The 27,026-nt window shown below is 38.1% G+C and overlaps 2 protein-coding genes across 4 annotated transcripts; one reads left to right on the top strand and one right to left on the bottom strand.

The window, feature by feature from the left end:
- Nucleotides 1-1,448: 1,448 nt before the first annotated feature.
- Nucleotides 1,449-15,763, bottom strand: LOC144651434 (uncharacterized). 3 transcript variants are annotated; one of them, XM_078511369.1, is made up of 12 exons: nt 15,594-15,763; nt 14,809-14,950; nt 13,811-13,929; nt 11,367-12,230; nt 11,024-11,072; nt 10,787-10,905; nt 9,981-10,278; nt 6,477-6,730; nt 5,722-5,829; nt 4,386-4,479; nt 3,216-3,346; nt 1,449-2,444 (listed from the first exon to the last, which is right to left on the bottom strand). In XM_078511369.1, the coding sequence occupies exons 1-12, from the start codon at nt 15,726-15,728 to the stop codon at nt 2,190-2,192; spliced, it is 2,568 nt and encodes an 855-aa protein (XP_078367495.1). In that variant the 5' UTR covers nt 15,729-15,763; the 3' UTR covers nt 1,449-2,189. The 3 variants fall into 3 exon arrangements, 2 of the variants coding, with proteins under 2 accessions (XP_078367495.1, XP_078367497.1); XM_078511371.1 differs by having other exon boundaries at nt 11,367-12,227; XR_013570315.1 differs by having other exon boundaries at nt 2,307-2,444; nt 3,216-3,343; nt 4,382-4,479.
- Nucleotides 15,764-15,873: 110 nt separating this feature from the next.
- LOC144651430 (VPS9 domain-containing protein 1-like) lies at nt 15,874-25,994 on the top strand. Its single transcript, XM_078511364.1, has 16 exons — nt 15,874-16,010; nt 17,101-17,173; nt 18,057-18,149; nt 18,688-18,952; nt 19,544-19,664; nt 20,073-20,135; nt 20,801-20,853; nt 21,138-21,225; nt 21,560-21,645; nt 22,025-23,304; nt 23,894-24,023; nt 24,173-24,281; nt 24,831-24,936; nt 25,186-25,270; nt 25,504-25,608; nt 25,911-25,994. The coding sequence occupies exons 1-16, from the start codon at nt 15,924-15,926 to the stop codon at nt 25,990-25,992; spliced, it is 2,826 nt and encodes a 941-aa protein (XP_078367490.1). The 5' UTR covers nt 15,874-15,923; the 3' UTR covers nt 25,993-25,994.
- Nucleotides 25,995-27,026: the final 1,032 nt, after the last annotated feature.

Below are 27,026 nucleotides of genomic sequence, written 5' to 3'. Positions count from 1 at the left end.
TATGGGGTTGGGTGGGGGGGGGGGGGGGGGGGGTCATGAAAAACTCACTGCAGAAAGGAAGTCTCCGCGAATTTCGATGTTTCTAGCATTCTAATTTTAGCCGACTAAAGATCAAGGTCACCAAAGCAAGATTAAACTTTGACTTCATACATGATCAACAACGAGCACTTAAGAATATTAATTGTGGGAAATAGATAGTTCGACGAGGAACATTATTGAAGTGTCAAATCTGCTCAGATCACAGTACTGATAGATAAACTGGTGACACTATAACTGATGAAATTAGCACAGCATTATATTGGATTTAGATTAATTAAGATAAACAAGCTAGCTTGTATATATGAGGCTGTATTCGACTCATTTTTTTTGTAAAACTGACGCCGATTTTCTAACAAAATCTTGTGCCTTCAAAAGTGAAAGAAAAAACATCAAATAAAGAATTTTTTTTAAAAAATGACTTTAATTATTAAAAAACAGTGTCGTTGTGTGTGGTATTCCAATTGTTATTTTGGTAGAAATTTCGTTTTAAAGCTCACTTAAAAATCTAACCTTGATATTAGCTCAGTTTCTTATAACCAAACACAACTGATCGTGAAGGTTAAATCAAGTTAGAAAATGCGGGCATAACTCTGGGAGAAACGCAGGATTTCACAAAAGATTAGGGCCCGGTTGATAGCGTTGCTGTAATCCACCCTTTGAAGAACTGGGGCCTAAACCATATATGCGGCTAACCAGATTTTACGGTTGTTCCACGGAGTAAACATCAGGCTAGGGGGCAACTCTTCTCACGTTAGCAGAAATTATTTGTTGTAGGGCCTCAAGGGCTCACGTGTTCGTGACGTCACCGAGAAAAACTCGAAAAAAACGGAAGCCGTGCAGAAACCTTAGTGATCAGGCGTTCTTTTTACTGATCGCAGGTTAAGTAAATGGTAGCTAAATAATAAAGATGGTAAATTTTAAGCTCGGTAATAAATAATAAATATAAGATGTTAATTTATTAAATGGTAGCTGTTGGAGAATAACAAGTCACGTGCGCCGTAAAGGAGAATACAATAACTCAGTTGAAACCCCCTGTCGCGCTTTCATCGCTTATCGCCAAAAGCAAAATAGAACCTCTGGCGCCCAGTGTAAATGGGATCAACAATCACTCAAGGTCAAGGTCCCCATTAATGAATGTAAAACACCTGTAAATATTGTAAGGAGAATTTAGAAAGAGACAACTAGCGAAGAGACTGAGTGTAGCTACCTTGATCTTATTACACGAAATTTTCTACATCAAATTTGATGTCGCGGAAAAAAATGAAATGATCATTTAATAAGGGAAATATTAAACAAATCCCCCGAAATCGTAAAATTATTTTCAGTTGTAGCGAACTGAAAATTTCGTGTAATAATTTAGATTGTAGTTGTAGCCGGTGCACGAAACTTCTCATGACTTCAAACAAGAAAATGCTTTGGTCTGGTTTATTCACAGTATGTTCTATTAAGTCTGAGGCAATACGGTATACCTCACTTTTTTGTTAAAACGTACGACGCTTAACTTATCATTCCAACATTAAGTAGTAAAGTGAGAATCAGTTCAAGGGACAACATAACGCGGGAAGGTACAGGATAACAGATTTAAAACTTTATATATACAAAGCATAAGATGTAGACTGGGAAGCACTGCTCCCATCCAACTGTCACTTTCCAGAAGAAAGAACTAAAAGGAACTCACAAGAGACAAAAACAACAGGAGAAACAAATCACTTTTTCGGAAAATTCTAGGAAATTGTTGTGCTAACACTCAGGCAAAGCTATTTGGTAGTTCTTCCATAAAACGTTAAAAAAAAGTAATAAATATTCTTTCAAGAATTAAGTCTCTGTTATGAAACAAATTCTGGTCCAATGAGTTTTGCCATTGTCCTTTGCCTATCCTACATGGCCTGGTAATGCGATTTCAGACCGTTGATAGGAGGTGTAATTAGGTTTGTGTTAGCACGACGTTCTTTAACAAGCTTGGTTTAAATCAAATCGATTTGTTCGTTCGAAAATCAAAACCTAACAAAGTTTAACTCCACAGAACGGCGAGTTGCAAAAATAAGATCCCTCTCTATAAAGAGGCCAAAAACAAAACAAGTACAATATCTAAAATAATAAAAGGACTCTAGAAGAACGGTGTAATTAGTCTATTTTATCAATGTTCAACTTCATCGCCTTCTCGGCCTTGGACTTCTACTTTTGCTTCGTTCTCTTCTTCTGTTTCTTGGTGACCGTGACCGCTGCTTCTCTGTTTCGCGGTCACGTTTTTCTTTTTCTTTTTCTTTTTCTTTTTCTTTCTCGCGTTCTAGTTCCCTCTCTTTCTCTCGTTGCTGTTGCTTTTCTTTCCGTTCTTCCTCCTCTTTGTCTCTTTCTTCCTGCCTCGCTTTCCGTCTTTCCTCTCTTTCCTTGGCCCTCGTCACAATCTGTAATGGAAATAGAAAGATAATCAAACTGGTTCTCTTTGAAGAAGCCGAACAATTTCCGACTGTTGTCGTCCAATCAGAAAATAACACGAGCACACGAGATTTGACGCGAGTATGTCGTCATTAGGATCCCTTTCGTTACTTAGCAACATCCCTGCCGAAAAAAAGTTGTCACTGCATATGTGCAGTTTTATTTAAGTTGAACGATAATATAGTGTATGAAAATCAATTTTGTGAAATGCAATGAAGTGTATTCAATAATTTGTAAACTTTTACTGGTGTAGCGCTTTCGTAAATTGTAATCTGTAACTAGTGTCTGTGTGTTTGAAATAAAATAATAATCACTAAAAAAAAATCGTCATATTGAAAAAAAAAAGACTCGTTTTGTACACTTGAATAACAGCCTGCAATATAGGTTCATCTTTAATACAGTGTACTTTGTTTTAGATAACGTGGGCGAAAGGAGAGAGGAGAAGGAGTAAGAGGAGGAAAAGGAGTAGAAGTAGCAGAAGTAGACTGTTCACAGCCCTCTACCTTTTCGTATTTTTTCGATCGATGAGCGCGGGGAAAGAACGGCGTGAGAACTGAAACGTTGAAAATAGAGAGGCTGTTGACAGTCTAGTGGAGGAGGAGGAAGAGGAGGAGGAGAAGAAGGAGAAGGTAGTGGAGGGTTGGATAGTCAGGCAGGCAGGCAGGCAGGCAGGGGCGGCAGGCAGGCAGGCAGGCAGAGAGGGACATAAGAAGCAGGGAAAGTGGAAGGGACATACAAACCTGTTCATCACTGAGTGGTAGCCAGTATAAACAGGGCGTGGTTTTGGTTTTCCTGAACAAGTTATCCAGCAGGTTACCAGGGTTCTTTTGAACGTCAACCTCTTCCTCTTCGACTTCCATCGGCTTCTCTTCTGCAACATTCAAAGACAAAACGTGGTTACAGAGCGTTTCACAAAACTTTTGACAAACGGTTTGCGAAGTTCGTTTAAAATTTCTGAAGTTCGCTGCGAACTTGGGAATTTCATTACGTAGTTGTCAATCAAATCGCGAACTTCGAAACGAAGTTGCGAATTTCACGTGCGACGAAGTTTGCAAGTTGCGAAGTTCGAATTGCTTTCAACGAGACAGTTCCAAGTCTTCCGTCTACTTTTTGATTGTAATGGCAGACTTGCCAAATTGTATTGCTGTGTTAAGGGGCAAAAAGGATGAAAAACATAGCAGCTAATGTTTGAATTACTCTCAGCGAACCAAATTATTTACAAGTAGACTTCAGCTGAAACGTCTCACTTCGGATCAAGTCGATATGATGTTTTCAAGGAAGCTAAGCTTACCGTTCGATGCAAAACACTCGCTGATGTATCAAGTTGATTTGCTGCAGGAAGAATCACCGCTCCCAATTAATTCGAGGTATTAAAGAGTGCAGAGCGAAGAAATATTTGTGAAACTAAAACCAGCGGAGAACTGCAGTCGAAGGTGGAAATGTGCAAGGTAAGTTGTTTACGTATTTTTACCACCGAGAAGTTTCGTTCGTTTTTGACTTCAGTCAATGACAATTAATTTTCTTTCTGTGGCATTTCAATCGAAAATAGATAGAAGACGTACTTAAAAGCAACTCGAACTTCTCATCTTGCGAACTGAGCTGCACGTGAAATTCGCAACTTCGTTAGGAAGTTCGCAATTTAATTGACAACTACGTAATGAAATTCCCAAGTTCGCGGCGAACTTCGGAAGTTTCAAACGAACTTCGCAAACCGCTTGTCAAAAGTTTTGTGAAACGCTCTGTAAACACTGCATTTACTTTCAGAATTTTCACTCATCAAGGGAAAAAATTCCTTGTCTTATCCCCCTGGCCATAAACCCATTTTCATTCGTTTGCCAGAGTAGCATTTAAATTAGGGTAATGTTCTGTGCTGAACTCGACTCTGGTTTCCTAAAAGAACAGCAACATACCTGGTTGTTCTTTTTTTGCAACTTTCTCGGCTTTGACATCTTCTCCCTCTTTTTCCTTCTTTTTACCCAAGACTCCATCAGTATCTCGCGCCATCTGTAAAATACAGGCAGATTACATGAAACTAAAACCAAAAAAATGAATGTGTGTCCAGCAGTAGCAGTGAAATATATATATGATAAATGCAAATGCGGCCTTACACTACTGAAGACCTGAAAAAAATTTTCAGGCTCTGAGCGGGAGTCGAACCCACGACCTTTGCGTTGCCAGTGCAATGCTCTACCACTGAGCTATCAAAGCCACATGAGAGCGGTCGTATATGGGTAATCCCTTTATGGTGGACATGATACTCGGCCCAAGTATATGTGAAATAAATGAATGTGTGTCCAGCAGTAGCAGTGAAATATATATATGATAAATGCAAATGCAGCCTTACACTACTGAAGACCTGAAAAAAATTTTCAGGCTCTGAGCGGGAGTCGAACCCACGACCTTTGCGTTGCCAGTGCAACGCAAAGGGATTACCCATATACAACCGCTCTCATGTGGCTTTGATAGCTCAGTGGTAGAGTATTGCACTGGCAACGCAAAGGTCGTGGGTTCGACTCCCGCTCAGAGCCTGAAAATTTTTTTCAGGTCTTCAGTAGTGTAAGGCCGCATTTGCATTTATCATATACCGTATATATTTCACTGCTACTGCTGGACACACATTCATTTATTTCACATATACTTGCGCCGAGTATCATGTCCACCATAAAGGGATTACCCATATACGACCGCTCTCATGTGGCTTTGATAGCTCAGTGGTAGAGCATTGCACTGGCAACGCAAAGGTCGTGGGTTCGACTCCCGCTCAGAGCCTGAAAATTTTTTTCACGTCTTCAGTAGTGTAAGGCCGCATTTGCATTTATCATATATAAAACCAAAAAACTGAGCGTGAGAATGGATAGGCCAGGGCCCGGTTGCATAAAGCAACTGAAGATTAAGTTAAGTGGGATTTTCTACAACCATTCCTTGCGTTCCAGAAGGTTTTCTTGTACACGACTGCTACTATGGATAAATCAGCCGAAAGTGGATTAAAGAGTACGGGCAACACAATGCTGGTACCAAAATAACCTTAGGAACAGAGAGAACAGTAGCATGAAATCCCACTTAAGTTGCATTATGCCACTGGGCCCTAGCCCCCTTTATACCGGAACTTCTTCTTTATATTATAGGTGTTGTTGGTAAGAGGGCAATGATTAAGTGTTTAACTGAGCCAATCTCAAAGATCAACACACAAACTTTCAGACATGATCATCGAAAACTGCTTTGCAGCCAGTAAGACAGTCAACCAACCTCATATTGATCAGCAAAATCTACATCAAGGATCTTTGGACTTGTCACCGGCCACTTGACACCATGCAGGGCTTGTCTGCTGGCAGCAGCTTCTTCAACATCAGTGTACTGTTACAAAATAAACAGAAGCAGAAAGAAGTTATTAAAATTGTACATAGACAAAATGTATTCAGTCAAAAGACTACAACGATAATTATATCTTCACAAAGATTCTCACCACTGGCATTATCTTTGGAACTTGAGTGAAACTATGCGTTAAAAGACAAGGCAATACGTGCCCTTCACTAAAAAGAGAGTTCTTCAAGTTTTTGTGCCAAAAAATTACAGTACATGTATATGCATTACAGTATGTTCTCTGAGATTCAAGCAACAAAGGTCCATACTAATGACTTAGCCCTATACAGTGTAGTGTGTCGATCAATCAGAAACAACATGGACTTATGAAGAACTATAATGTTAGTATAGAATGCCTTGATTAAATGTCAGATGCCTGTCTGTTTTTTGTTGTTGTTGTTGTTTTAACGGTACTAATAGTCTTGCTGGAAGAAAGGAAACTATCATCTGAAAAAATAATCTTTGATTTTGCGCTAGGTGCTGGGTAGAAAACAGTTCACTTCATGCTTGATTTGTTACCCCTGCTCAAGTAAACAGCACTCTAATCGCGGCATTGCTTAAGCATAGCTACAATTGCCACTTAAAATCACCTACTGCCAGCTTGATTTGTAACCCCCTGTTCAAGTAAGCAGCACCCTTACCACAACATAGCAATGGGACTTTATTTTGTCAATCCAGAATCCATCTTCTACCAATGTTCCATGTTTCCCAAGCAGATCCTTGAGCTGGTTCAGAGTGAATGGCCGCACAAGGTTCTTCACGTGTAGTGCTTCACTTTGAGGATTTTTAGCTGGTGATGGTGAACGCTCTGCCGGTGCAGGAGGGGAAGCCTCTTGGACTGGGAGTAATGTGCGTCTGGGATGTGGGTTATCTTCTGATTTCTGCTCTAAAGGCTCTAAACACACCAGGGAAAAGGAGAGTTAGAAATCTTGAGTGTGTAAGAATCATTAAGCATGCTTGACCATCTTATAAATTGTTTTGAGATAGATGAAAGATTAACTTAACTGTAGTTGCTTGAAGTATCACAAAAACCAATGATGCTATACTTAGTAAACTAACTAAAACTACCAAAGTTGTTCTACAATAATGCTGAAGACTACATTGTTGGTACATTGAAGCTGTTGGTAATTTAGATATTTTAGTTCATTTTAATCTACTACACAGATAAACATTTCGTTTTGGCTTGTTACTTTTCCTAAGGGAAACATTTCATCCTTGGTGCCAAGATTATTTCAACGTTCTTACAGGCATGTGGAAAGATAAGCCTAAATTTGAAAGTTGCTGGGAAAAAATCTCAATGACAAATGCAAGGGAGACATTGCTCAGTCACCATTCATTTACATGTAGCAATTTATAGCCATGAGATCAAGAAAGTTTTTTATGGCTGCAGATTGCACTTTCTTTTTTTAAGAAAGGTGAATTGTCATCCCAGCTAAACACACACCAGATTTACACTGTTACGCATACTGAAGATAATCAAGTCTCATTACTGGGTACTTTGCAGTATTGTTATGAGTCCCAACTGCTATAAGGGCTGTCTTCAGCATTATTAAGTAGAAAAACTTTATAACTCTGGTATATCACTAGCACACTTGTAATGCCAGGGAACAAGATTACAAGAAGTATTTCAGTAACACTTTCCTTGTTGAGAGCAGCTTTAAAATTTATTTTTTTTAATTTTGAATCCACTGAACGATAATTCTTGGTGCTTGTTTCATTAATTCCAGTTTGCTTAATTTGACATAAATTGCGACCAACAAGGAAACTGTCCTGAAACTCTGAGGTTAAAATAATTCTCAAAAAGGAATTTTATTATTGTATGTAAATACTCCTCTACAAGAACTTGTAGAATGGTTTGTGGCTGAAACACAGGAATGGTTGCGGTACGCACAGCCACAGGTGAACTTCTGAACGTCATCAAGTACATTTCAATGGCATCACCGACACAGCGAATCCCAGTCTCAACATTCCACTAGTGAGTGAATGGAACAAACACTCTCCGACCATCAAATGGATATTTCTTTTTTTTAGGAACATGCAACTGTGGAGCTTTAGGAAATCCACAGCATTCAAAGTTCTGTTCAAAGCCTTTAACAAGGTTCAAGTTGTATTTTTTTTTTCCTTGGATGCATCTGTTGGTTGTCAATTTGCAACTCTTTGTTAATTTTTGTGTGGAGTTCAACAAATAACATGTAACTCCAACAAAATGGTAATGTACATAGTATTCTTGCTTGACTAATTTGATGCATCTTCTGTGTCAAATTCAACAAGACACCAGATTGTTTCCATGTTGATCTCTTGGGCAGTATTATTACTGAACACTGAACACTGTGCCCATATCTTGGATTTACAAGCTGCCTGGCTTTTTCTTCTGCTCCAATGAAGAATCAACACATTCTGTTTTGCATAACTTCAAACATGTACATCGCTAGTCCTTCCCTCAAGCAGAAGGTGCTGGTCAATACAAAGTCCTAACAACATGTTTGATTATGTTTGACAAAACAACTTCACTGATGCAAAGCAGTGCTAGCAGACAGTGCTTCACTCTATCTTCATGACAACACTCAGTTAAACTTGCACACAATCTTTATTGGCACGAATGTCTTTTGGTCTCAAATCTTTAAACCTTGGAAGTAGTGTACTTTGTTGTGCTTTTTTCAGCTTAGATGCCGTACATAATATCAATGATGTACTTTCAGTTAGATGTTGTAGCTTGTAGAACATGTCTTTCATGATACTTGCTACATTGACGGCTTTCTTCTTGCTTTGTTGAAGACATCAGTAGGTGCTTTATGTGTCATTCATTTCTTAAAAGCATTTTTTCATCTTCTTGAACTCTGCATGGCTGTTGAAAACTCAGCCAGCTACGCAAGTCTCTTGTATTCTATTCTTTAGTGTACGGTTCAAGGTTATGGCTTGTCTTCTTTAAAAATGTCATCAGTTCCTAGCTTGTAATTTGTTGCACAGTTTGCTCTCATTGTAGTTTGCTCACGTAGCTGTTTTCAGCTCTGTGCAACACAGTCTCAGTCATTGTTAATTCTCCAGTCTACAGAAGTATACATCACAGGCCATTAAATAGCATAGGCTCCATTGGTTTCTGAACTACACAATGCATGTGCAAATCAGTCTTTCAAATGCAATGTAGGCATGCACAGGACCATAGCACCATACTCTCATAACAGTTTCTAGTCACAGAACATTCTCAAGTTTCTCTTTAAACTGTAGTTCGGCCCGTTGTTGCAACTTCACTCTTGAGCTTTTTGCAGTTCACACTATGGCAAGTCAGTATCTCACTTTGCCATGTCCACCTCTTGTATGGTGTACAGATTTTAACAGCACCACACCATGTTGTCTGATCACAAATTTTCATTCAGTTCATGGCCATGCATTTACCTATTGGCCATGGTATGATCACATGATTGCTGAAGTTGCATCTCTCCTGTATTTTTTCAACTCAGATCACCCAGCTGGTTTGACCCCAAAGAAAACCTCCCACACCGCATGCCGCAGAAAAGGGTTCATCATGTACATAGGGACAGAGCACAAGGCTGACTTAGGGCACTTTATACTTGTAACTGCTGCTGTGTGCAGAAAGGTTAGACAGACAGAGTTCCTCAGAGGAAAACAAACTAGTTGTAACTATCAAATGACCTTGCACAACAGGTTACAAACAAGCAAAGCGGAAATGGAACAACTGAGCACTCCTAAAAACAATTTAGTGATGCCTTAAAAAATAATTATTATTCTGAGCAACAAAATTAAAGATTGACCAAAATAATCTGTCTAAGATGTGAACAAAATATGCATGTAAACTTCAGCTAAGAGAATATTTGACTAAACACTTACACAGCATAACTTTGTACATTCAGAAAGCCATGGAAAAGCTCGAACGATTTATTATCTGTGATCATGTAAATGCAAACAATTTAACACAAAATGTTGTTCTAACAACCGTGCCACTAAAAATTACGACTAGTCTGAAATATGTACATGTTATGGTAATAGCAAGGTCATTTGAAAGTTGCACTCTTAAAATTGTAAGATAAAACACTTCCACACTAGAACATGAAAAGCTACTAGAACAGTACAGAACACAGTCAAATAAAAGCAATAACAACATTAAACATAACTAGAACCAACAATACCTTCATCAACCTCCATTTTCGCTGCTTCTTCCTGTTCAGTTTCCATAACAATAGGCTTCCGTTGAAGCTTGATAGTTTTCTTCTCTTCCACTTTAACAATCCTGTCTTTTCTCCTCTTACCCTCCTCCTTAACTTCAGGAGTCGTTACTGCAGGTGCTTCCTCTTTCTCCTCATCCATTTTCTGTTCTGTCTTCTTCTCTTCTGGCTCTTCCTCTTCCTCTTCATTGTCCTCATTTCCGATATCCATGACAGCTTCCAGGGCTGGTGTACTGTGCACTTGTACTCCAGGAATAAGCTCCTACAAAAGGGAACACCACATTAAATTGATTAGCAATAAAAGAACATGAGAAAGGGCTTTAAGGTTGGCAGAGCCAGGCCAGACTCTAGCAAAGTACAAAGGTCTCCATGGCAAACTTGAGTGTGGCAACCAGCACAATCAGGCATCACCATGTGTGAGTGATCAAGAGTACAGTCAACTCCCACTTTAACGGATACTTATGGGACCACATAATTTGGTGTCGGCTAAAGAAAAAGTCTGTATTAGTGGGAGTAATTTTCAGTAATTCTTATTTGCCAGGACTTCAACTCCAGTTAATAATGGTGGGGTGTGTGTACACTGTAATAGAAAGTTGAGTTGACTTGAGTTGACTGTACTTACCTAACTCAAATACTCAACTTCATGGAAGGGAAGAGATCAGAGGACTGTCAAATATGTGTAATGCACTATGTTTGAAGAACTCTGAAGAAGTTGAAACTGTTCAAGAGTTAATGCAGTTATATGTTGAAAGTTAAATGGTTATTTTTACCTTGAGAGAATCTGTACTAATTGACAAAGAAGTTTTCTTCTTGCTTGAAGACGATGATCCCCATCTTCTTTTCCTGGAGGCTGGTTGTCCCTCAGTTGGTGTGCTTGGTAGTGATGTTCCTTTTAACACAACAGTTCATATATTTGTACACTGCTACTCAATTCTACACACTGTACACGTAATACAATCTTCAAATTTGTGATTATACAATCACCAATTTTAAAACATGTTACTTACTTGGTAAGGATATTTTTCTTTTCTTGGCTACAACTGGAGATGCTGATTTCTGAAATAAAATAACAAGCAGAGAGTTAAAAGAGCTGTTAATCATTGTGCTGAGCATGATGAAAAAGCACTACATGCACATGCTCATGTACTTCTCAAGACAAGGATATTTGACCAGACTCTGTATGTTTGTCTAGCAAGACTAATACATATACAAAATCCATGTACATAGTGCTTACTTTAAGGAGAAAACTATATTTAAATATCCTCCTCCCATATGTCACTGTACAAGTACAGTACATGTTTCAAGACTGTTCTGATACAAGATGTCTGAGCATGTCAACTGTTATCTTACCTGTGGCGATGGGACTTTTGGTTCCTCAACAACTGCCTTGTCTTCCTCACTTGGCTCAACTTCAAAAGTATTTTCTTCTGCTGGTGATAGCTGCTGTTCTGGTTGTGGTGTTACACTTGCACTCTCCTCAGGAGATTCATTTAGCTTTTCATCCTTCTCTTCCTCCTTAACTTCCTTCTCTGTTTCTTCAGGCAATGTCTTTTCTTCTTGTTCTTCTTTTCTTTCAGCTCCTTCAATTTCTTCTTCTTTTTCAACCTGTGGTCTCTCTTCCACTGTACCACTGACGGGAGACTTCTCCTCCTCTTCCTTCTCCTTTGCCTTAACTTCCTCCTCTACCTTCTCTTCTTCCTCAAGATTTCCTTTCTCCTCTCCTACCTCCATTGGTACAGCCTTCCTTGTGCCGACTTCATCATCCTCATCTGCACCAGCTTTATTTTCTTGGACACCTACATGTACTAAAGAGGCCTTTGTTTCAGTTCTAGATTTAGGAGGATAGTTATAGTTCAATAATGACGTGGGGTGCTCCTGTTCATCTGAATCTTGGCTCGACGAACTTGAAGACTGTTGTGCAGAGTCCTGTTCATTATCCGACGAGCTGGATGATTCAACTTCAGGTTCAACTGTGGGTTGAAGAACTTGGTGGTTTGAAGAATGCGTTAATGGTTTAGTTTCAGGCATCGAAGGTATTTGATTTAAGACTTGTCGGTTTTCTTGAGGTTGTTGATATAGCATTTGAGGTTGCGGAATTTGTGGTTGGGGTATGTGGGTTTGTGGTATTTGAGTTTGCGGTATTTGGGGATGGGGAATTTGAGCTTGTGGCCACTGCTCTCTAAATTCATTGACTTGCACTGGTGAAGTTATCTGCTGGAAAAACAAAAACAAGAAAAAGAACAAACAATTAGTACTTAGCCTGAAATAAAGACTCGCCCGCAAGATGTCTGAGGTTTGACATACAGTGTACAGCATATCTGTGCATTGTCTCTGAATGGTTGCTGCTTTGCATACAGAAATTCAAAACTGCAAAACAACTACTTACTGTGTAGGGGGATGTTTGTTTTACTAACACTAAGCAGCCCTCCAAGTTAAGAACATTTTAGTCACCATGGAGACTAAAACTGACAAGAAGGATTGAAAGTGTGAGCTTAATTTAGCGACTAAAATTTTTCACTGGTGACCAAACTTGAGCAGTCAGTGGCCAAATGGCCACTAAAAAAAACTTGGAGGGTTGCTATGTGCTGGTTAAAGTTACGCCTTTTGTCATATATTTTTAACATCTTCAAGGAATGAAGGTTTTATATGATTAATTTTATTAATTCTTCCAACATCCCTTCTTTTCTTTCCCTTGTGATCTACCCTAAAAATTGCACATCTTTCAAGTAAAACATTTTTCCTCACAAAATCAGAGCAAAAAAAAAAATAACAGTAAAAGCCCTCTAAGAGGACATGTGGTTACTGTCTGCAGTAAATAAGAATGACAATGATGAGAGAGGAGTTGTATCTTTAGGTTTATTGGATAGCACCTTATTGGTACTTAATTTCGCAGGAACGGTACTTAATTTTGCGATTTTGACAAGAGAGTATTGGTCAGTATTTGCCAGTGTTTTATTTTCGCGATTTGGATAATGATTACGTTACAAACATTAAAAACATGTCAAAAAACGTTAAGAAATACGTTTCGCGGGTCTTCATTTCGTTTAACCTACAATGCACTCTAGTGAGCCTGTCACTGTTAATAGCTCTTTGTATTTGTATCGGAAACACAATTTATACTTAAAATTGATACAACTTTCTTTCAAGTAAACTGGTAGTCTTGTGGTTAGTACAGTCGCACCTAATGCGTTCGACCCGGGTTCGACTCTACCACATGCCGTTTTTTGTTTTTAACATTTTCTTTTTTCTTATTTTCTTTTTCTAAGTGTCTAGTGCAAATATTGTGTTTAGCTGTGTGTGAAAGTCCCGAAAACTCCATTTCAAGTTCGTAGTTTGGGTTAAATATTCGTGCAGTGTGTCTTGCTCCTTGACAAACGTCCCACAAACGAAGACTTTAAGACCTCAATGTCCACTTTTTTCTACCGTTGAGTACTCTTCAGATTCATTTCCTTCGATTCTAGACCTCAAAAGATGTCTTTTAATCGTTACCGGAGAAAAGGCCTCGACAGACGCCCGGGACAGACGCCATTTTCTTTCTTTGGTCAACCATGTGAGTAATGGACATGGGGAAACGAGCCTGCAATGTCCCATACATTTTCAGGTCAGCGGTTACACAAATAAAAAAAGTCACTGACTTACTTACTTACTTACTTACTTACAGACTGGCCGGCATAATGGTACTGGCTTTTTTTAAAAAAAGTCACTGACTTACTTACTTACTTACTTACAGACTGGCCGGCATAATGGTACTGGCTTTGCTAAAAGAGCCAGTAACCACAAAAACAACTTCATACCTGCTGTTGGCTCATCAAAAGTTGCTGTTGGTTCATCATAACATGGGGTTGGTTTAGCATTCCCTGTGGCTGGTTTAACATTCCTTGCTGCACTCCCATTGGCTGCACAGGGAAACCACCTTATAAAAGAGCAGATCACATGGTCGATCACAATACTTATATATGTATTAGTTCATAAAAAATACTGCACCTTTCAGTAAGAAAACTTGGTTCACTCAACAGTTGCACTTTTCGCTTCTGTCATTCATCTCAGTGGACCTCGCAGGAAACAAAAGTTCACTATAATGGGTTCATAAGCCATGTCTGTAGGTTGTGATTGGTTGATTTTCAACCATTTTGTTTGTTTCTTTTTTCAAAGTTTGTTATTGCTGTGGTTCTTTTGATTGACAGCAGTGAAAAGTACCATTGTTAGTTTGGTTTTGAACTTCAAGGTCGGAACACACCAGGTGACAAGTTGCAGCGACAGGTCTCTGTGACAAGTTGTTCCACGTGTAATGCTTCGAAACAAGTCCCTGCGAGAAGGCGCTTGTTCAGTGCACACACAGTGAATTTCGAAGAGTGGGAATGTTAAATTGTATTTTGTTGCAGCGACTTGTCGCAGAAGTGTGCACACGCTGCGACAACGCTGCTTTCACTCATTTTGTTGGTGTAATCAGTCACAGCTTAAAAATTCTGTTGCAAAAATGCACCATGTCACACAAGGCAACATGTTGCAGCAACTTGTCCCAGCAACATGTTTTAGCGACTTGCTGCCTAGTGTGTCCCGACCTTCAGAGTTTCTGTGTCATTGAAATGCATGGTAACTTTACTGCAAATGTGAACTGCAACTAAAATGGAACAGGCAGAATTTGAATGACTGAACTCCTAGATCATGATTTTTATGACCACTTTAGTATAATAAAATTATTATAACAAACAAAAACCCAGTCAGTGAGTGTCTAGTTGGTAAAAAAGCCTTGAAAATGTTTTGTTTAATCTACTTTGATTGTACAACATACCAGGCTGTTGTTGTTGCTGTTGTTGTAGCTGTTGTTGTTGCATCATTGGATGAGGCCAAGGTTTGGCCACTGGTGCTGGCCTTTGCTGTGGAACAGTAAAGTTCTCATAACCCTCCTTTAATTCCAGCTCCTTGTCAATAGCCTAAAAATAAAAATAGAGAAATAACCCACCTAAATTATAAGAATAGTATGGGGGAAAAGGTTTATCAACAAAGCGCCATGTTCCACTTCAGATTTGCTGGAAAGAATGCAATATTTAAAGAGATTCCCGTACATATATCTAAAACTCAAGTCAATAGAAAATTTTTGCTTTGCAAGAATGTACATGAATGGAAGAGTTAATAATTGCAGTTAATAATTTGAAAAGGACAACCCTGTTTGCCCTATAATTTAATAACATCATAAACATTTAAGGCAATGGACTCCTCCAGATACTTTCCTATTGCTAAAAGATAACATTAGACCCTGGGCCAACGTGGTTCGAGATACTAACAGATGAAAGCCAGAACGAAGTTTTGAACCGAAAAGCTTAATTTTCGTTTCCAAACTAAATTAACTATAAACTAGTAAAATCGTTAAGCTAAGGTAAACGTTTGCACCTTATGGGACGTAGCTTCGGTACAATTAAAACCTTTATACTCTAAAAGCTAGCATTTCCTATAGGAGAACAACAACAGCTGACAACCTTGAAAGTTTTATACAGCCAAATGCAAACAAACCCGGGAAACAGTCTAAAAACAAACATCGGTTTCTTGCGTGAAAAGCGTGTAAAATCCTTACATTACCTCTTGTAACCTTTCTATAAGAATTCCTTTGTTACCACTTTTCTTAAGACCTCGTTTCTCCAGCTCAACTTTCAGTTCATCGACTTTTAACTGGGAAAGCCTCCTTCCTCCAATTGTGATCTCGCGTTCCGCCATGTTGGATTTTGTACCGCGTGAAGGTTCATCCGGGATCTGCGCAGGTTATGACAACCTTTCTGATTGGTTAAGCAATTTCAACCAATCCGAAAAGTGGATAGAAAAAATAGAAACAAATCCCAGAAGAGCTTGCGGGTCATTCAAAATGGCTGCCTATGGATGGGTGGCAGAGGTTTCTAGGATTTTGCACAAAAAATGACTGAAGGAATCGCTGATTGCATGCCACTGGCACTTCGATCTGTCGGGGATGCTATAAGGCTTGATTCACAGAACAGAACAAAGGTTTGGCTTTGTCCTTGTGAAATCTATTTGGTGATTTCATGTCTGACAGAAACTGTACTGCTTCTTTGCTTTTCGTAGTAAACTTTTAATGCACCAACATTTAATATAATATTTGAATATAAGTTCAAAGCTAGGCTGCTTCATCGTGGCATTGACTTTCCATTGTTATAAAACCATTAGTTTATAAACGCATGGCCTAACTTCGTCTATCAGTGATCAGTGACGTCATGTGATATTTTTAGCCGTGCATGCATGAAGACATGTATTGCTGGTTTGCAGCTGACGTCACAGCAGCCATGTTGGATGACAGGAACAAAGCGTTCTCCTCCGTTAAGAACTAAACTTTTTTATCATGCAAATTCGGCAAAAACATGTTTTATTGTTTTGTCATCCAACATGGCCGCCTTGTCATGTGGTTGCAAACCCAGAATAATAATTTGATTAATTTTAAAAACATTTACAACTTAAATGAATAATTATTGTAATCAATCTATAGCAACATTCTGCATTGACAGCTATCAAAGGCAACATGCAATATACAAGAATGTCTGAGGGTATAGAAAGTGACCTTTGAACATTGTGTGCCAGGGTGCATAATTTCCAAACACCTCATTGTTATGTTTTTAAAATTCTTTGCCAAAGTAGATCATCTGCATTCCAGCATAGCTATAAGTCTCCTCTACTACTCTACTACTATGATTGCAATAGACTTTATAGTACAAACTACATGCTTTTGAAACCTGTGATGAAGATCTTTAGTGTAACTGTCTCAACATTGGGTGACCCTATTTCAGCGGAATGGCAGAATGATGGAACAGCAATAGTATATTATCCTAACCAATAAATAAAAGCTAACCGCAATCAAACTAGAGTAAAAGCTGACTGCAAGCAAACTTGAGTAAAAGCTAACCACAAGCAAACCAGGATGAAACTAACTGCAAGTAAACAAGTGATATTCCATCATATTACCTCTAAATAGGGTCACCCGTCTCAATGAACCCGGGTTATGCAGGAACACAAATAATTTGCAGTGGGTGCAAAGCTATGGCACAAATAGAACTAACATGTTGTTTTGCATTGTTTATGACAGGAGGCATATTGTCAATATCTGAGTTGTATAATTTACATCTCACAAGTTCTGAAAGATGATGCTTGGGACAAAGGTCTGTCTTTTGTTGTATTTTCCTTGGTTCACGTAACCTGCTACTATCATTTTCATTATGCCAACTTTCCCAGTTTATTATGAGAGTCTCTTGGCTACAGATCAAAATGTCCCAGTCTCCTCTACAGGGTCCCCTATACCTCTTTGCAAAATGGAATCACATAAAATATTTGGTTTTTCCACTTGTCAGGAATAATTCTATAAAAATGTTTTCACATTCATGCAAAAATCACGGCGATCCCTGTTTACTCATAAGGTGTAAGTCTGGATATTGTGTTTTTGAAGATTACGCACGCAGCAAAATAGCTGACAAGAGTTGCATTTGTTTAAAACCCAACTAAAGAGCTAAAACAAAGATGTATGTTTACTAGAACTACCTAAAAAATCAGAAACAAAGTCACGAAAAAGAAAATGATTCATGATTCATGTTTATTCAACTCTTTGTTGACGGGTCACGTTTAAGCTTAAAACTGCATTCACGGCATGCAAAAAGATCTTAAAATTGTGAATCACAAAAAAAATAAAAGCCAAAATCATGTTTCATGACAAAAAAATAGCCTCAATCGTGCTTCACATAAAAAGTATAGATGACCCTGTCCTCTACAGGTCACCAAATCCCCTGGATAACAGGGAAAACACCTGAAATACTCCTTTTCATGCTTATTTTGGCCGATTTTGGGTGGAATTTTTTCAGATAAATTATATGATGTATTTTGTTGATGAATTGGTGGAGATCTTTATTTTACTCTGTTTTTGGGGTTGAGAAGAGATGCCTTAACGCAAAATTAGCATTCTCCCAGATGTAAATTTTTTTGGTTGGCATCTCTGCATTTTTGCTCCAGGAGTGGTTTGTTAAAGATAATATTTTTAAAATTTCTTGATAGATCTAAGACTTGTTTACAACAGTGACACAGCCAAGTTATACCGATTACTCCAGCAATGCCAGGAGAGGGCTCTGACCATAATTTCGTCCTTTGGTAAGGTGTGATCTTCATTTTAAAGAGTGCTCATAAGAAAAAATTAATAGTCCAAGTGTAAAGCTTTTTAAGCCCAATTGGCTCACAGCTCTCGATTCTTAACTCCAATTTCTTACAAGTGGCTAGAAAAATTGCTACACCCCCTGGATAGGATGCTAGTCTATCTCAGGTTACTCCCCAGCATTCTGTTAGACATGTTGCTCTAACTGCAAAATCCCCTAGCCCTGTACTATTGGACATGCACTTCTTTGCATGCTGTAGTTTGAAAAATTTTAAACCAAATATAAAATTAAACCACAACATATAAAACCGCAAGGTCCTGTAAACTTAAAGAAATACTTTACATTATTTTGTCATTGTTTTCAGCAGCCAGTGTGAACAACACAACTAATGACACAGCAGAACATGTCATATGAATAAGCACACATATACACTTTAAGGGAAACTGATATTTTCTTTACCGGCATATAATTTGTGAGTTGTGTTATTTGAACTTAATTGACATAAAAAAATTATTATCTGCCTTATAATTATTTAGAAAAAGGCACATCAACCAATCAAAACTCAGAGACTCAAGTGACACAGCATCTTCAGCCTCCATCAGAAGGAGTGCCACGCAGATATTCTGATAGCTCTGTTTCAAATGCTGACCAATCAGTTCAGTCGCACTTGCCACCCGAGAGTGGAGCAGCACGTAAACTGTCTGACACAACTGCTCCAAGATCAACCCTGACAACACCACCCACTGATGGGCAACTTCATCTACCATCACCTCCAGCATCCCCCATGCTGCATCATCGAAGGTTTCAAATATTCTAATATAATTTATAAAGTAGAACCCCCGTAACTCGAACTCAGATAACTCAAAACAACCCCGCCAACTCGAACTAACTGCCATTTCCATTAGACCCACTTTTAGTCATTTTTACTTGTCTAAGACTAACTCGAAAACCCGCTAACTCAAACTGTTTTTCGTTTCCCTTCAGAGTTCGAGTTACTGGGTTCAACTGTATTTATTTATCATGCTCGTGTGTTTTGCCAATTCTGCGGTCAGTATGGCCAACTTCCACATGCTTGACTTGAAATTTTTTTTCTTTTATCCTGAGAGAGACGCAAGGTGTGGATTCTTGCCTTTTGTCAATTTATGGCCCAGACTCTTAGGTCATTGGGAAAAACTTCCCCTGTATCTTACAGTATTAGATATTTTCAAACTCTCATTATTTGTAATATTTAATTCACTCTTGACTGTAAGAGTACAGTTGTAAAAGCCTTCCTTGAGCTGACATTTGGTCATTACAAAAAAAAAAAAAACAGGTAAATTCTGTTGTATGGAGTCAATAGCATCCTTTTTGATTTCAAACCCTTTTCATGTTCATGTTTTTGCCTTTTATTAGAACTGACAGTTATGATCCCTTGGATAAAGCTTACAAAGAAAACAAGCAGTTGATACAGGCCTACAGGACAAGAATGCAGAATTCAAACAAAGGAAGAAGAAATCAGGATGTGATGTCTCGAGTATGAAACATTATTTTATATGTTAAAATAATATTATAGTTTATCTTTCTGCTATGCATGTAGTCGTGCAATCTAATTGGTTGAATGAGTGGTCAATATTTTTCATCAGAATTGATCATGCATGTGTGGACCATTTTAGCAGCCTTTTTCGTTATTAGAAAAGTAATAAATATCCTATTTCAACCAAGCTTGTTTGAGTTTTAGCAGGCAAGTTTTAGAAATATTATTTTTGTCCATTTTATGTTCATTAGTTAAAAAAATAAAATAAAATGGTCTTGGGCATTGGTTATACATGTACATCCAGACCTAATGCTTGTCCAGTAACTCTCACAGTTAGATGTCCATTGTTATAATTTAGCCTGATACATGTAATGTAAAAATTAATTATGCTGTAATGTTGTCTTGCAGAACCTAAGTTTAATGAGGAGAATGTCAGAAAATCTTGTCATTGCTCAGGCGAGGGAACAAGCTGTATCATTTGTGTTGAGAATGTTCTTACATGTAGTTAAATGTTACATGTAATTGAATGGTAATTAAATGTCATCTGCTACCGAGGCGCTCCAACAGCTTGGCTGGGATAATTTAATGGAAAGAAGAAGACTTCATAGATTAATTTTGTTTTTTAAGGCATTAAATGGCTTGATTGACTGGGATTTTTAATTTTTATAGCTTTAAAGACATTCATAATTATAATACTCGTGGACGAAATGACATTTGTAGGCCCAAGTCATGTTGCTCCTGGGGCCAGAACCGTTTTATTAATCAAGCTGCTCATGAATGGAACATTTTACCCCACAAAGCAAAAAGCGCATTTGACATTTTAACTTTTAAAAGACATATTAGAAGTATTTGATAAGTTTTTTAATTTCTTATGTTCATTGTTTAAAATTTAATTTTTTACATCTTATATTTTTAATATTCACTTTTTAACCATTTTTATCATATTTGTTATTTATTTTATGCAGGGCCCCACTGAAAACCACCTTTTTGTGACGTGGGCTCCCTGCTAAAATATCTTTATTATTATTATTATTGTTATCTTTTGTTGCTAAATTTAATATACACATGTTATTGATTTATTTACATAATCACACACTTCATGTATTTTATGATGGTAACTTTAACTTGAAGATTAGATAAAGAAAAAACTGCAGGAACGGCAACAAAGACTACAAGAAGAAACAAACAGGTATTTGATAAAATTAATGCACCTAAGCAACTTTTTGAAGGGAAGTGTTATCAAACATAATTAAAAAATAAACACTGTCTACTCTATTCCATGTGCTGTTGCAGTTAATCTATGCTTTTCAAACAAGCCTCTCCCCACCCCTCCTACCCCTTAAAAATCCTGAAAAAATAACCCCTAGGGGCCTTAGTTTCTTTTCTGTGGACAACAAAATTATCATCAAATCAAAGTAGTATGGCATTGTGACATGACTCCTTTAAATCACAACTTGTTAATTTGCGTTTTAGACGGTTTGGCCCTGCTGTGTTTTCAACAAAGGAGCAACAAGACCAGCGTGTTCTTTATACAAAGATTCTGGAGTTTGAACAAGAAACAGTAAGTTCTTTAGCTTACAATACAGATTGTGCAAAATAAGGCTTGAAAAAAAAAACTGGATATGATGTCTACATTTTGATTAGTCAATACCTCTGGGAATTATATGAAAGCAGTATCGCATTATTTTAATGCTTTACTAGTTCAGAAATGCTGGAAATGATTGCAAATCATTTACCTTTGGCTTGCAATTTGCAACCTGTTTTAACATCCTGCAAGGTTTATTGAAATGTTAAACCAGAAATTTGCCGGCAATCAGATGGATCCAGATAGTTTTGACTTTTGTTTGGGATTAATTTGCGACAGTCTTAAAATCATTATTTTTGTGATTTGAAAGGTGTGGCCTAAACTTTTACGTGAAAAGTTAAAACTTATGCCAGTGGACTCGAAATTGGTCAAAGAAATAATAACCAAGATTTTCAGGTAAGTCTTTGTAGTGATAAAAGTAACAGCATTCATTTGTTAATTTTTAGTGTAGAAGTTAATCTGCTTAGTTTAGATTTAAAAGTAAAGAGAGAAGGCCAAGAAACGAGCTGTTTGTATACATGTAAGTTATGGAACCCAAGTAAACGTCCCAGCAAACATGGAAACGTTGAGGGGAACATTATTTCCTTACACGTTTTACCATTTTGGCACATGCGCGACATTTCCGCAAAGTAAAAAAAAAAAAAATCTGAAAAAACTAAGAAGGATTTTTGATCCATGGATACAACATTTGCTTCCGCACAATGTTGCGTGTGTCTTTCAGATTTTCTCTCGTTAATTTAATGATTCACTTGTTCATTTTTTTTTCTTCGTGCAGCTCGGCAGATCACCCTCTGACCCAGTTCCTTCTCCAGTACCAGTATCATGTGTACCGCAAACTCGCACCTCTTGTAAAGGATGTAGGTTTTCCAGATGTCAAGAGCGGTAGAAAAGCTACGAGCAAAGGAGCAGAGATCATCTTGAATGAATCTCATTCTGATGAACAAGCCGTTGAAGCAAAAAGCGATGCCAATGGGGAGGGTGAAGGAAAAGATGAACAAAACACAAATTCTCTGAAAAATGTTGAAGGAAATTTAGAACGTTTGCCATCTGAATCTGACAATGAGGAAAGTGTAGATAATGGAAAAGACGTTGTGGGTGATAACGATGAGGAGAAGGGTCATGACGATGTTGAACACCTTGAAGTAACATCTGAAGATGACATAAAAAGTGGTGATGTAGAAAAAGGGACGAACGTTGATAACGAATGTGCCAGTCCTGGTACAGATTTGGAGAAACTCAAGAATCTTCTCGAGGAAGATGCGCAACCTGAAACTTCTAAAACTGACACAACACAGGTTGATGATTCAGTTCATGGACAAGAACCTTCTGCTGTCGCTGTGGTAGATGAATCTGAGAACTTGGAAAGTTATTTTGAAGAGCTTGAAGATGATATGTTTGGCTGGGAAAGCGACGAAGTTGACAATAACGGTACTGACAAGGAGTCTACTGATGTGGACAGCTGTCGTGAAATAACAGATAAAAACGCACTAGGAGAAGAGAGTGATGCAAACATTAAAGAGGGTGGAACTGAAGTCGTTGAGGAATCAACTGATGCAAATGATGAAGCATTGTCCAGTCAGTTAGAATCTGTAGGAGACGATGATACACATTCGACTAGCTTAGATAACATGCAGTCACCCAGTGAAAATGATGCGTCCACAAATGAAAACGTTGAGTCGCAAAACATTATAACTAACGACCAAGATAGCTTGAGCCAGCCCAGAGATGATGTCAATCCGCTGGAAGCGAATGAGCGCATTTCGAGCCTGGGAGAACAGCATACTGACGAACAGACAACCAGTAACAACACCGACGACGAAGGAGAAACCCAACAAAGAGTGGATAATTCAGCCACGTGTGAAACACCAAGTGAACAGACAAGTGATCAGGCGAGCAGTGGTGATCAAGGAAATGCACAGATTCCCAAATTATCTTTGTTTGCAAGTGAGGAAGGTAGCAACATAAAAGAACAGGATGGCGGCATCCCCGCACCAGCCACTGATGAAGTAAGAAAACAGTTAAAGGACGTCTTGGTGGATGTGAGGTTTTTTCTCGGTATGTATATTCAGATTATGGCATTTGGTGAGATTTTTATAATGCAATGAGCATACATTTTGTTTTCGTCAGAGCAGAAGACTGACACTTGTGCAGTTAGGGAATCCACGTAGGATGACCATTCCACGGGGATTCCCATTCTCACTAACCAATCGCTGAACATTGCACAGCAAGCTAGCGTCATAAGCGTATGTCATGTTGCTAGGCTGTGTTTCTGATGAAAAGCCGTAGACTCAGCTTATTCTGGGGCATATAAATGTTTTCCTCTTAATAAGGCAGAACACATGATTGTGAAGTTCTTTAGATTTCAATGTACATATGTTCAAAGAAAACTGCCAAAGCTAGTTTATAAATTATTTGGTATGAGCCCTCGTTCTCGGCTTCTAATTTTCGTGCTCTGTTTATATCACTGCACTTTATCCCAGAGCTGACACTGATGTAGAACCTATCTATTTGAATATAAATGTATGTTTATGCACTTGATGTTGTATGCGATGGAGTCTTTTGAAAAACTCGGTTACCCTATTCCTGATTGTTAGTTTACTATTGATGGACAAATTTTGTGACCAATACCATTGGTTTGTTTCAGAAAATCTTCAGAAGCTATTAATCCTTGCCTACGAACAATTGGATACACCAGCCGGTAGAGATCTGTGTTATTCCTGTATGGAGTTCCCTTTCTTTAAACCTTTGTGGCCAATGTTGTTAGCTGTTCTCAGGTGAGACCAGCTAGTAGGAGTAACGTAGCTATATGCAGTCACCCTATATGCAGTCACTGCTGAGATTCGCTCTGTGATAAAGTTGGTTTCTGTTTTACTGCAGACAATAGAAAGCGCTCTAAACACTCTTTGTGGTCGTTTGTCAACAGGCAAGTGAATCACGAGAAAGAGCTTTGTTTGGCCGATGTGATGTCGGATAACATTAGTAAGGACCCTGCTGAACTTGGTGTGCCTCAAAGGCTCTGCATGGAAGACCAGGTGCGCATTTGGGGGCGCGAGTTCTTTTTATTGTAATAATGGCAATAGTATCGTACAAAATTACGTCCAGTGGATGTGGCTACTGGTGATGTTAATCAAAAGAAATAATTCGCTGCGATTGAAACGGCATTAGCAGGTCAAAAAGGGACATTGGTTTCTTTCTCATTTTTTTTAGTGGTTTCAGAATAAAGGCAATCGCTTAGTAGAGTAGACACGATAAAATATATCAGAAAGGTCTTCTAGTTTTGAAACCGAAGAGTGGGTAGCCGTTTTTGGGAATCAACTGCCTATAGAGGAGGTTGCACTGAATTACTGTCAGAAACTTCTTTTAATTTAGTGATGTCATGACAAGAAATCACTGCGAAATTCAAGTCAAATCAAATTCAAGATATCCGAAAGTCGAAGAATTATCTCAATTTGAATAGTCGCTATTAATTTCCAAAGAAAAAGATTGTTTTTATTTACTAAATAAAGGTATCTATCTATCTTAAGACGCAGTGTATGTTTTGTTTCATAAGTAATTACTGTTCGTGTCTTGTTTTCTTTTAGAGCATTCTTGACGCAACAGGTAACAAGTATCCATATCAGATGGCAGTTGAAGAACTTCATAAAGTGGTCACGCTCTTTTGCCCTTTGGAAAAACTGGAATGCTTAGGTACTGTTCTTAGATGGAAGTAAAACCATACTAATACTAAGCTAGCCAAAAGTATAGGGAAAATAGAAAGAACTATATTTCGGAAAAGCGAAAACAAAATATACGTTGGATAACTAGTAAGGTCGGACAACAGATTGCAGGAGAGACCCAAGGACAGTTCATGATTTAAGATCAACTCAATGATTTTGTCTTTACGGTGGCTTTGCCTACAGGTATTGAACAAATGGCTTTTGGTTTTTCTTTTCACAGTGCGAACATCACGCTGTATTTGCCAGTGTGTTGAAGATTACTGGGAAAATAAAGGAAAGCCACGCCACAGCCCAGAGACCGCCATGTATGTATGCCACGATCATTGTGATATACAAACGTGTGCTCAAATCGACAGAAACCTTAAAATAATAGCTAACCAAGGTGGAAAAATACCACTCAGTGAGTTAGTTATAAACAAAACAAGAAAAAGGACAGTTAAGATTCTCATTCGCATGAGAAATTGAGTACCACAACAATTACGCAAATTTTAGAATTTTACAGAAGTAACGTTTTATGTTTTAATTTTTAACCTAACAGTGGCTGTGATGATTTGTTGCCAATCCTGAGTTTTGTTATTATTCGGAGCGGAATGGCACAGCTTGTTTCCGAGTGTGATGCCATGGAGGAGTTCATTCCCGAGGGGTAAGTTGGAAGTAACTCTAAGAAACTTCCTTTCAATCATTTGCAGAATTTCAGTCTGTTAACCAAGGGATAAGTGCTAGGGAATTTATTTCTATTTATCGGGACAAGTTATACCCGAAAGTGGAGATGTGAAGATGAAGCAGACGAATGACTCCTTACGTCTTTTAAGATACGTTGACGCAGGACGCTGGCTATATAGGCAGCCAAGTAGCACTGGCTACAATGTTAGAGGAGATGGTGGTGGGGTGGGGTATAAATCAATAAGTTTCCTAAAAGATTTTTGTGGTCCTTTTTTTTTTCAGGTACCTTATGGGAGAAGAAGGATACTGTCTCACGACTCTCCTAACAGCCCTTGCGTATTTGGCCACCCTGAAGCCCACGTGACTCTCTGTCATACTGTACTACTGCAGCTCTGCCTCGACATTTTAATATTAGTAAAGCGCTCTCTGAGGAACCATCAAAATAGAAGGAGCAAATGAATAGTATTGGAATTAACTGCGCATTAAGTTTGGAATCTCCTCTGAAGCCAAACCTGTGATTTATTTAAGCTTTCATCTCATAGAGACCAATTCAACTGAACCCGGGTGATATGTTGATCCGGTGCTGAAATTTGTCGAGGCTCTGCTTTCAAAGTCTTCGCATCGTTTTTTTTTTTTTTTTAATTTTGCCTTGTCACGCAATGCTTCTCAGAAGTGTTGCGTGACAATCTATCTAAATATTGCACTACAACAATATACGGACAAAGTGTATGGGTGTGTTATTTTTCGTTCACATGGGTACGCAATAAAATGAATTGGGACGTAGTTTTGGAACAAAATTACGATGCAAAGCTTGCTGCCTCATTGCAGCCCCCTACAGCCCTGCTTTCTTATTTTTTATTTATTCTGAAGCAAGCGTTCTAAGGCAGCGAATGCAATTTACGTTGCAGTATCCAGTAATTACAGCTCAATTGAAGTTGTAAACACTGGAATATGACACAGTCACCTATATTTTGTTTTATTTTGTCTTTCTTTTTTCATTTATTAGTATGTTACACTACAAAACATTACAATTCAACAAAGAAAGGGAATAGCTTCTGTTTCGTATACTGGATATGCACAACATGTTAAACGACTTCCTTTATTTAGCGTCACGAGTATTGCCCCAAGTAAATTAAATGTTATAAAATTATTAAAGAGAGACATCAGAGTTAGGTATTAAATTAAAATAGACAAATGTTGTTGTAAAGAGTATACTTCTCACAGTATCTCACCAAAAATGGTTAGTATTTAAAAAGTATTATACAAAAATAGTATTTTTCGAAACTAGTAAGATAAAGACGAACACAATTTCATATGTAGCCTCAAAGGGAAAATTGATAATACACAATACATTACTAAGTAAGAGACAATTAAAAATGCATTGTGAGATGGAGGAAT

The sequence above is a fragment of the Oculina patagonica genome, chromosome 4 (genome assembly GCF_052425735.1).
Source record: "Oculina patagonica isolate OP01 chromosome 4, crgOcupat, whole genome shotgun sequence".
In the NCBI taxonomy this organism is placed as follows: domain Eukaryota; kingdom Metazoa; phylum Cnidaria; class Anthozoa; order Scleractinia; family Oculinidae; genus Oculina; species Oculina patagonica.
This window is presented reverse-complemented; position numbering and strand designations above follow the sequence as displayed.